This window comes from Phoenix dactylifera, unplaced genomic scaffold (genome assembly GCF_009389715.1).
Source record: "Phoenix dactylifera cultivar Barhee BC4 unplaced genomic scaffold, palm_55x_up_171113_PBpolish2nd_filt_p 001058F, whole genome shotgun sequence".
NCBI classification, from domain to species: Eukaryota; Viridiplantae; Streptophyta; class Magnoliopsida; order Arecales; family Arecaceae; genus Phoenix; species Phoenix dactylifera.
The window spans coordinates 99,728-112,412 of NW_024068407.1; the positions used below are offsets into that span (position 1 = coordinate 99,728).

The 12,685-nt window shown below is 38.0% G+C and overlaps 1 protein-coding gene across 1 annotated transcript; it reads right to left on the reverse strand.

Annotated features, from left to right (window-relative positions):
• Positions 1 to 1,408: 1,408 nt before the first annotated feature.
• On the reverse strand, positions 1,409 to 12,394 carry LOC120107882 (ubiquitin carboxyl-terminal hydrolase 4-like). Its single transcript, XM_039121396.1, has 6 exons — positions 11,873 to 12,394; positions 6,223 to 6,339; positions 4,330 to 4,428; positions 3,383 to 3,571; positions 3,083 to 3,264; positions 1,409 to 2,522 (listed from the first exon to the last, which is right to left on the reverse strand). Exons 1-6 carry the CDS (start codon positions 12,371 to 12,373, stop codon positions 2,123 to 2,125), a joined length of 1,488 nt encoding a protein of 495 aa, XP_038977324.1. The 5' UTR covers positions 12,374 to 12,394; the 3' UTR covers positions 1,409 to 2,122.
• Positions 12,395 to 12,685: the final 291 nt, after the last annotated feature.

Below are 12,685 nucleotides of genomic sequence, written 5' to 3' on the forward strand. Positions count from 1 at the left end.
GTATCTGCTACAAGGATGAAGAGCATTGGTGATAATGGATCGCCTTGTTTGAGACCCCTTCTTGCTCGCAGCCATCTTGTTGGTTCACTATTGAAGATAAAAGGCAAGTTTGCTTATTTGTAGGATACTCGATATCCATGTCCACCATTTAGACCCAAAGCCACATGATGCCTTGAGAAGGTACAAGAGAAAACTCCATTTTACGTTGTCGAATGCTCTTTCAAAATCCAGCTTAAGAAGGAACCCCTTAATTTGCTCTCGAATTTCTCACAGAACGAGAAGATCTCCATGACGCTTGTCAAGCAGTCCGAGCTCTGCTTTCCTTTGATGAAGGCTAACCGGCCATCTGAAATTAGTGCATCCAACTGCTTGGAGATGGTCTGATACTTGGCGCTTTGGATAACACTTTCATAACCTCATCATCAAGCTTATTGGCCGGTAGTCTCTTATTGTTGTAAACACTTCTTTTCTTGGGGATGAGCGTGATGAAAGAAAAATTTAATCTGGAGATATCTATTGCGTTGCTGTAGAGGTCATTGAAGAACTTGCGGAGGTCATCCTCACAGTATCTTTGGTAGAAGGAAGCTGAGAACCTATCTGGACCTGGCGCCTTCCCTTTTAGCAAGCTGAGAACAACATTTCTAGCTTCAGATTTATTGAGGAGGAACTCCAGGTCAGATAGATCAATAGTTTGATTTGGATAGAGGCTCTTCCAGACTACTGAATTGTGTACACATTTTCTGCTGGACTCAAGTTCTGCATAGAAATTAAGGAAGGCTTTCTTAACGGTTTCTGGTTCTTCTATGATCTCGCTCTGATGGATTATGCAGGTAATTGTATTTGTCCTTCTTCTTATGCTAGCACCGATACAAAAGAATTGCATTCCATTCCAATCCCCTTAATTGATCCAATTGACTCATGACCGTTGCTTCCACAAAATTTCTTCCAATCCCCTTAATTGATACAAAATTGACTCAAGTTGATTCTTTAGTTGAATCCTCTCTTCCCGTTCTTCTGCCCATAGGTAGCATTGCTCTTCTAGTGTGTCTAGCTCAAGGATTGCCTTTTTGATTTCCTTTTCAACCTAATGTTGCCCACAAGGTTGGCCACAGAATTTGCTTCTTGACGGTGCTTCTAACCACTGTTACTTGATTGGCTCGTCGAAATCTGGGATGGGTTGGGTTCTTATAGGAGGGACAAAGTTGAGGTCCGATGTGATCGCAGCCCAAAAAGCTTATCAGGGGACAAAGTTGTGGCGTTTGGTAAATGATAACATCAACAAGGATCAATCAACCAATTCTTTGCAGCGCACCGGATTTCATTTCATGCCAAAGCTAGCAAGAAAGTTTCCAAAGCTTCATCAACTCATCTGCCTGCTCATACTGCACATATCCATGAACAAATAAAGTTTCTGTAAATGAGTCAAATAAATTTCTCTCCACCACTCCTAGTTTTATTGAAAACACTTTGACAGAATATGGAAACATCTGGCAGTTCTACTACATGTTAATGGAGCATATACTGATGACCCTACTCTATCTCAGACTCATAAATTTGGAACCATGAGGTACTAAAGAGAATAAAATAACAAAGCAAATGAAATAAAGTACCAATTGTCACATAACAGAATCCTACAAAAATTTTAAAAGTTAATCCAAGTGACTCCATTTAATTACATCCATGATTACCTGCAGGTTAATTTTCCATCTCGATTTTCTCCATTTGCCAAAATTTGATAAACAAAACTGCAATGCATATAAAGCTTGGAAGATCCAAACTCCCTCACATGCACATTCAAAGGTATGAGAGCTCAAGAAAAAGTCCTACAGCTCACATGAAATACTTTCTGGGTGAAGATCGCACTTTCTATATACAACTATTTAACAGTGAAGAATATGTTAAGAGCCTCTCAAAAACTTTTCACCACCCACGTACACTCCTATTTTATTGTTGAAGAAACAGAGTGCACTTCCACTATCCACTGTACACTGCAACCACCCAAAAATCGCATATTTCAGAACTAATCTCACAAACGTCCAAGAACTACTTGTTCCACGGAGGGGAAAATAATGGAGGTAATAAGGGCCAGGGCAAATAACTTCATCCGAAGAAAACCACTCTCTCAACTTCTTCCATCAAGGCTTTCATAAAATAAGATGTACCCATGATCCGTGTTCCCTGCAGACTCCTGTGCAGACCCAAAGAATGTCTGCACAGTGGACTCATCTATCATCTCCACATGTTCATCATCAAAGAACAACCAGTGGTTATGGCTTTTAACGAGGCTGACATAGTGCCCATGGTTCGTACCACTTCCAACATGGACCACAACCGCAAAGAGGGAGTACTCGGAGTCTGCATCATCAACCGTGTTGTTAAGCTTCAATTCCATGGGAAACACAACCCGGTATGATAGTTTCTTGTTTCGGCCAAGCTGCTCAATATACTTGAAGCGCTTGAGATGGATCACCAGGACATGTGGAGGCTTCTTGATCTTCATCCTCTTCTGGGCTTCCTGCAAACTGCATGTGGTAATAAAAGTTCCAAATTTTAGTAAAGGACACCATTTGACAGGGATGGTACGCAAAAGGCAAAATAGAAGAGCCTGATGATATGCGGGGAGAAAAATTGAAGACCTCAACCTTGACATTCCCATGAACATGATAGTCTCATGGACCTTGTTTAACTTAACAATCAACAGAAATTCTCAGCAATAGTTGACATTTTCAAGAGTACAATTTTTAGATGATTATGCAGTTTGGGAAAAAAAAACAACAGAACACTAAAAGCATACTCATGAAGCGCATGATTGAGAGGCATCAGGCAAACTCAGCCCACACATAAGGAAGCAACTTTTTGCCTGGTTAATTGTATCGAGAAAAGAAACATAGTGGAAGAAAATTCATATTAGATTTTGAGAATTGTGGTTAGCCTCTTATATTTTGCACTAGTTAAAAGTAAATACATCAAAAGAAAAAGAATCCAGAAGCATTATAACAAATTCCACAAATTTTAATGGCAACTAAATGGTAAGTTAACTATACAACCATGAACTAGGGAAAGAAAAGGATGACATAGACACCTGCAGCACTTGTCACAGAAGAACTTGTCTTCAGCATTTAAAGTCTCTGTTGAACTGAAGTTTTTGAGGCAGCTAGTGATAGAACTATTCGGCTCAATGTCTAGGCTTAAGTCAAAAAAAGTTTCATCCCTTGCAGTGACTGTTTCACACTGTAAGCATCTAGTTTCATTGGTCAGTATACCCTGCAAAAATAAAATAAAAAATAAAAAATAAATTGGCATCACAAAATATCAGCTTTCCAGCTCCATACACATCACATTGAACAGAAGGTGCAGAGCAAATTTGGGCTATCTAATTCACCTGAAAACTCGTATGGACCCATGTAACAAGTGGCTCTTTATAGACACCATTTGCTAGGGGGTGGCATGTTGCATTAGTAATCTTTTCTGATGGTGATGAGGTTCCAGGGGAGCCTTTTGCAGCACTAGACTCTTTCTCAAGAATTTCAACAAGCTCGTTTAGCAAGAAATTTAAAAACTCATGTGCATCCTACAATATAGACACGAACACAAGAAGAAAGTTCAAATCCCAGTCTGGTGACAGAAATCAAATTAAAAGACAAGAAGCAATAACTTGGCAATGCCACATCTAGTATGCTTTGCTTTTGATAATGGAAATGTGGTCAACATTAATTCTCAATATCAGGAAAGTATTGCAACTTATCTAAGTAATGTTAATAAATACTCCAAGATCAAGGGAGATCCTTATATTCATGATTCCGACATGGTAATCAATTGGACGTTCAGCGAAAGAACCCAAATCTCAAACTATCCTGAGGTCATCCCACTCCAAACAACAGAGAATCCCCACCAATATCTTCAAATTCAGATAGCATATTAGTTGTCCACTTAGTGAATAAACTAATGTGTAAGGATGCAAATAATCAGATGACTGAATGTCAAAACAAGCCATTGCACTTCTTCCAATGACATTAGGGAAACCTCACAGAAGGCAGTTCATCAGAAGAAATAAAACAACCAATTATTTGGAAATGAATCTGCAACAGTCCTTATCCACCTTGCAACTGAGATTAGCTAAACTTGTTTCCAATCACCACGCGCAAAAAATTATTCACCATAGATGACATACTCTAAAGTGATGAATCACGAGGGAAGTTAAATCACATAGTTAGAAAACAAAATTAGCCTGCATACGGCTGCTTCTTTGCCACTGATTCTTAAAACTGATACTACATTGAACATAATGTCTCTCAACTAACAATGCACCACAAGGTGGAGGTCGAATACCTGGTGCATGTAACCACGGAAATACTCGTTCTGTTTCTTCACTCTCTGCACAAAACGCTTTGGAGAAATAACACCAGTTTTTTTCTTTTGGGAACTTATCTGCACAGTTAAGCACCAATACGTTATCCTTAGAAAAGAAAAGAATGTATTTTCCAAAACTTGCAATAACCTACTAATGCACAGATATAAATATACTAGATAGATACGACAGGATATGGAAATGCTGATAGTGACAAATTTTTGAAGAATAGGATACGATTGGTGTAAAAAAGCATGCAGAAACCATAATGGATTAACACAACAAAATAGTCAATATCCCATCATCAATATTCACAAGCTCCATTTATCATCATTTAAATCTAATAGACCATAGTCCATACTACATAATAACATCAAATTTACAAACTCTAATAGCAAAAATTAACTACCAGATCTTAATCCAATGGCTCCAAAGTTCAACCATTGGAGACTTTATATCATAATCTAGCAGCTAGTAGTGAATCATTTTTAAATAGAGTTTGTTGATATATATAACAGCTGAATTCCATTTATAAATTAATAAATAAAATGAATTTCTTTAAGGGTGACCCAATGAACAAGGCTCCTTCCATTGCAGGGTTTGGGGAGGGTTTGATGTGCGCCATCTTATCGTGCATAATATCACGCAGAAAAATACATATACAATCCTCCAGAAATATGAATCACGCAGTTCAATCTCAGCTGAGATATCAAGATAAATATCTCAGTCATATTGGCTGGTTATACAGATTTTTCTGAGAAATAAAATTATTTTTTATCTCATCCCATATGAAGAATGGTATTTGGTAATATTAATGCATACTGGTTTTATACCCACCAACATATGCTTCCATGGCAAAATATTTTGGCCAATATGTTGAATATCGTACAAAGTGATATATCAGGATGTATTGTTTATATTGGCCAAGAAACAACTGGTTGATATTTTGGATGTAATGTATTGGTAGGGTGCCCAAAACTGATACAAACTGAAATCTTGGTCAACCTGCAGACCAAGATGAAAACCTTGATTACTTAATAGAACCAAGACTCAAAAAAATTAAGAAAAGCACTGATTCAAAAGGTCAAAGCACCAATGTGACATTTAGGAATGAAGTCTTGAAAGTGCAAGATTACGCTCTCTACACTATGTGACAAAGAATAAAAGAAAATAAGCATTTAAATAGAGATGGCCAATGAAGAACCTGGAAATGGCTAATCATTTTAAAGGCTGCACTAAATATCTATATGATGATATAAAATTCACGCAAAAAGCCATGAAGGTTACACTAAATATTTATCTGATGATATAAAATTCATGCAAAAGTCACAAAGGCTTATATATACGCATCTATATCTCATATAGACATTACCATGTCACCAGTCAGACACATTCAGTGGAAACAACTTGACTTGTCAACAATCTAGGTTACTCACCAACATAATAGGAATATCCTAATGTTGATCACTGAAATAATGTTACTAATTAAAAATGGACCAAGAGATACCTTTCATAAGATGTTTGCAAACACATACCAACAGGACTTTACATATGCAGACCAATGCTAACATGCAATTATCTAGTAAGTTAATCATTAGTATATTTGCCAACGCCTGATAACATAAAAGCATCTAATCTAATAAAGTACGCAATGAAGTATTCAGTATCATCAAACGAGAGAGAGAGAGAGAGAGAGAGAGAGAGAGAGAGAGAAGTAAAATGTAAAGCGCACCTTACTACAAAAATAAAGTAGCCAAATATTCCACTATTCGACAATAAACTAAATGAAGAACCCAACAACTTCATGGTAAAAGTATAAGACAAGTAAAATTAACGAGTGATAAGATATTGCAATTAAGAAGTAGAACTGTTACCTGAGTGAACAAATCTGCCAAGCATATCAAAAGGTTCTCATCTGTCTCTCCTAGGTTCTTGTTATTTGCATAATACTCCAGTAATTGCTCCCTGAATGGAACACAAAAATATAATGCCTGCATATGAAGTACAATGATAATGTTAGAGCTAAAATTAAGTCGGAGATGTTAAGCTTGCAACATAAGCACCAAAAAAAAAACTCAAATGAAACTATGTTTCACACAATTTAATTATTTAATGGCAAGCTGACTGAGAAAGTATCCTCGTAAGGGTTAACAATTACAAAAGTGGAATATAAAGCAATGAAATGAGGATAGCTGGCAATGATATTGTAGTGCTGTAAAATTTCATAACTAGTTTAGATGGCAGATAAGATTAGATCTTGCATTTGTATTTTAGCAGAGCATTTGTGATGAGTATGTCAGAGAACTTTTAACCAATAATATTAAAACATCCATCTGTTTTGTAAGATGGCACTTTTATGTACCTTCGAAACAAACCAAATGATATCAACATACCATCAAGAACCAAGACAACCCAAAAACATTAGCTACATGTGTTGCACATGCAAGTGCATTTAATTGACATTAGAATGCGAAATTCTTCATTACAAGATCATGACAAATTGATAGGACAGCATAAAATGCTAACTAAAAAACAGTGCATTGCTAATGCAACCAACATTCTCGATCCATGTTTTCGTGTCAAGTTCAAATAGTTTTGCTAGCATGAACATGCAATCACATTAATCTAAAATTTTAAGAAACCATATTGTTCATCGATATTAAGAGGGTTCCCTGGTAAATTTCTAAAGAACCAAAAGGATTTTATGGGTAATTCATTTGTTGAGTGTCGTTGGACCACATCAGTGGAAGAGGGAGAGAAAATAGGGGATAAGGATTCCACCAAAGGTGTTGGTTGCTGCAATCAGTAATCTTATTAGGCAAGGGAATCAAGAAATGTTTCTACTTTATACCAGCTTTGCTTGATGAGAGATCACATCCAGCTGCTTAGGCTAGGAGACAAGATTCAAGGAGAAATACAGTAGATGTCTAGCCACTTGCACACATAGAAAAAAGGAATGGTTTATTTCACTGATGATATTGAGATTTGACAGTCAGTTCACAGTTCACGAAAAAATGCTTACTTTAGGCACTACTAGAAGTATGGAACATGATGAATTAGTTTTCATAATGTCATACTGGGGCAAAAGGAAACATATCTTTCGTGTATAGAGCTCACTAGAAGAATAACACGAAAATTCCTAGCAAATCTAGACAATAGGATCAATATCCATCTCTTGAGAGTTGGCATCATGGATTCACGTGCCCTTTGTTACAGGAGCATACCACTCATACCAGTCTAAATTGGCTTATGCCTCCCATAACAAAACATGGTATCCCCCACAACAGTCGGTACCTTGTGTTAGTATGGCAGCACACTGCAATAAGTACCATACTGGTTAGTAACAAGTACAAGTCCATACCCAGGCTCTTTAACCTTGATTGACACAAGCCAAAAACAAGCTAATATTCATTATTAAACCTGCTTTGTCTCTGATGTTGGTAGAAGTTGTGTACAATTCGAACCGGCAAAAGTAGGTTAGCTTTGACCTGAAATTGGATATGTTACGTTTTCTTTCCTCCTTTTTCACATGAGAGATGAGAATTTAGGATAAAAGGATTCAATTTAAGATGTCTTATGTTTCTTTCCACCTTTCTCGCCATGCTCGACCTCAACCCAGGTGATTATAACTTGTTGAAGCCAACATATAAACCCACTTCATTACACTTGGAAGGATAGTATGGGGAACGAGGATGGCCACAATGAGGACTTGTATCATAAGCTAGATCAAGGTATGTTGTACCGGTACCGGTAGGCGAACCAGTCGTCTACTAGAGCAGTACGGTTTTAGTTCGGACCGGTTTGAACCAGTACCAATGCGTGCGGACGCGCGCCCGAAACCGTGCAGGGGCGTGCTTTCCAACGCAGGGAACTGCATGCAGGCGCAATTCCCATCTTGCGCCCGCGCCTGCGCAGTTTCTGGCGCAGGAAAACGCATGCGGACGCTCTTTCCCGTGCACGGGCGCGCTGCTCCAAGGGCGGGTACCGGTGCAAACCAGTCCGCCACCGGGACAGCTCGGTACGATCGGAACTGCCCAGTTCGGGATGGTTCCGCCGACCCTACATCCAACACTCAGACACGGTTCCATAAGAAGTTCTAAGATATTTGAAGTATCCAAGTCTTGACACCTGCAACAAACACTTGAACCAAGTCCATGTAACATAGCTAAACAATATGTACTAACCTTATTTAGGAGCATTTTTTTGCAGGAGCATATTTGAGTTCAGCAGCAAGAAAGTCGATCTGTCAAAATAATTGAAGGGAAGTGCTTCGCATATAGATGAGCAGGCAAGTTTTAGTAGAGAATGTGGGTAGAGAACAAAAAATTAACAGCTTAGCTAAAGTGGGATTGGGTATGGGAACATATTCAAATACAAGTGTAGGTAGCGGATCTCCAAAAAGAAAAAAAAAATTATGGCTATTTTGAGAAATGCTAGAGTAGATGGCACACCCCACGTAGAAGTTTTCTGTACTAACTGCAAGACCCTAGTTAGAAGTATCCGAGTACAAAGTTTAAGAGTAAAAACTAATTTGAGTCATCCCAGATGCATGCGAGATCTTTTATTAGGGTAACTTTGGAATTTTACTATCCTCAATTAAACTTGGGAATTATTTAAGTTGTTTTGTGGAACCTCGGAATCCATCATGCCAATTTTATATCAAAAGTAATTAACTAGGTTCAAAGACCATTGGCTATGTCAAGGCTATTAAGGACATCTTCAACATCTATTAATCTATTGAAACTGTTAAAGTATATTTGTTTATTTAATTCTTTTTTTTTTTGTGATTCTCATAGGTTCACCGGTATCATGTACTCCCCTTTTCATCCTCCCCTCCCCCAACAAAAAAAAAGGACTATTCCTTCTGCTTTAAAAAATATATATATTGGCTGTCCACTTTATCTACCCATTTTGCATTCATTGAGCACTTCCAACTTCTGTGGTATACTTACCAAAAGTTATGCAACTTCAGATTCAAGTATTACTCATAGAAGCACAAGAAATTCCACGGAACTATAGAAGCAAAAGGAGTTAATAAATTAGTTGTTTCCGATAACATATTACCCCCACAGGACATATGTTAGGCAGGGGACTTTACTGCACAAATGTAAGAGTATAAAAAATGGTTTTCTTTTTGTGAATTCTCTCAAGCCACCACCTAACTTACTTTTTCTTGATATATGCTTTTGCAAATTTATTAAATATGATCAAACAACATTGCAGACTTAACAAAAATCTTTAACGCAAGCAGAATAGCCTACCATTTTTGTATACAAAGATGAGGAAAACAAACGTAGGATTTACTCAATTGTGGTGTTAGATAACAAACATCGGAAACCATCAATTATGTTCCATATTAGAAAAAATAATAATTAAAAAATAAGTGCTAAATGAAGACTCTTTAAATGCACTAAGATCATTATGTCTGGACCTATCACAACGCAAGACCTCACCTAAAATGGCTTGCCGAAAGGTATTACTTGGGTTCCCTAGCCCAAGATAATACCATAATAAAAAACTTAGAAACAAGCTTTAGTTTGCAAAAATTAATCCAATGCAACCTACTATAATATAGGGCATTCCAAAACCTATCTCAACAACACGGATAAGCTCTAAACTGAATAGGCCATGACAAAATATCTAATGATGACCTTAGAGCGAAGTGCTTGATTATGTATTCAAACATACTACAATATCCTTCCTGTACAAAGATATAGGCACTCTATATCCAGAAAAAACTCTTCAGAACCAAATAAGTAATAACTCTATTCTATTTTAATCGGGTGTTTGAAAAGTTCAATAGTTATTCTAATATTCCTATTATTGATTATTCAGTATGTTGGGTTGGCAATGGCCCTTGCTGTCTAGGAGGTAGATTAATGCATATTGCAAGGCCTAGACCCATGCTGGTTGGGAACAGCCCTGTACAGCTCAACACAACTCAGCTGTCAGCTAATTTTTCTTTTAAATTCTCGGCACAGCATGTCATACATCAGCACAGCACAATTGGCATGTACAGTGCCATTGAATCCTTGGAAATGATAAAGTGATCAAGAAGGTCACAAATGCAGGAAAAAAACTTTGATTCACATAATTTCAAAGATCACACTACTATCCTTAAATATACTCTAATAAAACCCTGGTACTGAAATTTTTTTAACCAAAATGACACAAGCCCATTCCAAACCCTTCTGCTTCCATAACTGCTTCCTAATGCCTATAACACTTCCGGACCAAGAATTTACTCTTTATTTCCTTTTAACAATCAATATTAATCTTAATTCAAATAATGATAACCGTAGAATTATCTAACTATCCATCCCCAATTAATTTGATTATCCACACCCATTATTTTGAACAAAAATATATGAACACCGACTTCACTTACAAAAGAGAAAAGCCGTTCTTTATTTAACTGGAATGTCAAATTTTAATATTGTTTAAAATGAATGTGCTCAAATTTTGTTAAAAAATTAATAAAGATGAGAAGAAGACCCGAACTAATTTGATATTGTTGGGAATGATTTTAAAAAACTTCCTTTGAAAAGGATTTTCCGGTAGTTTTCTCTAAACAGTGTACAATTATGACTACTGGGAGGTCTGCTATCTATTTTCCAAGATATAGATATATGCCGATGCTACATAATCTAGATCCAATCCTCAAAGTGATCCTCAATCCCTCATATACACGTGAAACCCTCAAGTCTATCAGCATTCATGTAAATTAGTGGATGAGCAAGCCTAAACAAATTCATATTTATTCGCTAAACTATTGAACATTCTAAAAATGCGACTCGCTAGCTACAAGATATGATTAATTTCATCCATGGTACTCATACAACTGCATAGCTATAAAAGTATGACCCTAGTCAAATGGTTAGCAAGGGCACTTTCAACCTTCAAGTTTTTTTGGTTAGACCAGATTACCCCAAGAAAAATAAAAATAAAAACTGAACCGCAGCATAGGAGACAAAATACTACCAGAGTTAAATGGAAAACAAAATTTCCGGAAATTACAATAAGAATACTTTTCCCTTCCCACCATCAGAAAACAAAAATCATTGTTTGCAATGAATTTCTCGCTCCATTATCACAGTGGTTCTCTTGATGCATGACCCAAGCAATAGTCAAATTGCAAACTAATTCATGATAAGTCCTGGCATCCAAAAATTTGAGTCCATCAATAACGATCATATGGAGGTCAAATTCCAAAATTCCACTATCTGCAATCCTCTTAGTGCACACAGAGACATTGAGGAAAGAAGGAAAACGCCCCTGGAACAGCATCCTGTTATAATACCAATCTACGACAGCCTATTACTTTGCTAAGCACGTAAAAGTTTACTATTTCTAATAAGGAACCAGACAAGAGATATAAAATCTCCATAAAGTACAGCATATCAAATTAAAAGAAGATAGCTTAAGCAATTAAACTGATAGGAGATACTTCGCATGCAAAGATGAGATCAAGGACAAGAAATTAGAACAAAGAATCGAGAAAACTTAGAATCCGAGAGGCAAAACCTGCAAAACGCTGTTACAGTAACAAGTGTTGCCGAAGTTCTCTAGGCCGAAGTACCGCTCCCCTTCGGGGAACTGGTCTCCAAGAGCCTTCTCGAGCTTGGAACCCGCGGTTCCCATAACCATCCACTTCTCCCGCCACCCCCCAGCGACCCCAGCGAGATACCTCAGCCCTGTCCACAAGCCCCCCACCACCGACGATCCCCCCCTCTGCGACCCTCCTTCCACCGCCGCCGCCGGGCGACTCCTGTCCTCCACCGCGGGCCTCCTAGGGTTTGAAGCCGGCTTCTTGGGAAGGAAAGGGAGGCAGTGGTGCCCTACGGTTTTGGATTCAGGCCTCCGACCATCGCGCCACGGGCTGAGGGAGAGACGAAGAAGCGAGCGAGGGAGCGTTGGAGAGGCGTTGATGGATTTATCGACGGGTCGTCCTCCTGCTTCTATCTCGGGGATCTCTTCTGTTGACTCCGCACGGACCACAGCACGTGCGACGTCCTCCGCAGCCATGTTTTTCCCCTACCCTTCGCTTTAGCGAGAAACGCGTTGCAGAAGACCTGGATCTCGTTTCCCTTTGGGGGAGTACTCGAATGAATGAGAGGTAGGTATTTAAGAAAAAAAGAAAACAAGTGAGGATTTGATGATGATCAGACGGCTGATATTGACAGCAGAGTCTGATAGGATTGTTACTATTAACTTAAATTTGAAAAAGAGTTTATCTCCACATAGAGAAATTGCTGAAAGTTTATCTCGAAAGAGAAAAATCACTAAAAGTTTATCTCGAAAGAGCGAGATCACTTCAACTAGTTTAAACAACCAAAG

What these genes read in the sequence shown, in the direction of transcription:
- LOC120107882 (XM_039121396.1), bottom strand. Translation starts at nt 12,373, where the DNA reads ATGGCTGCGGAGGACGTCGCACGTGCTGTGGTCCGTGCGGAGTCAACA. An exon ending in TGGCAGATTTGTTCACTCAG is followed by an intron (nt 4,429 to 6,222) that starts GTAACAGTTCTA and finishes TTAACTGTGCAG; the next exon opens with ATAAGTTCCCAAAAGAAAAA. An exon ending in GGGTCCATACGAGTTTTCAG is followed by an intron (nt 3,265 to 3,382) that starts GTGAATTAGATA and finishes TTATTTTTGCAG; the next exon opens with GGTATACTGACCAATGAAAC.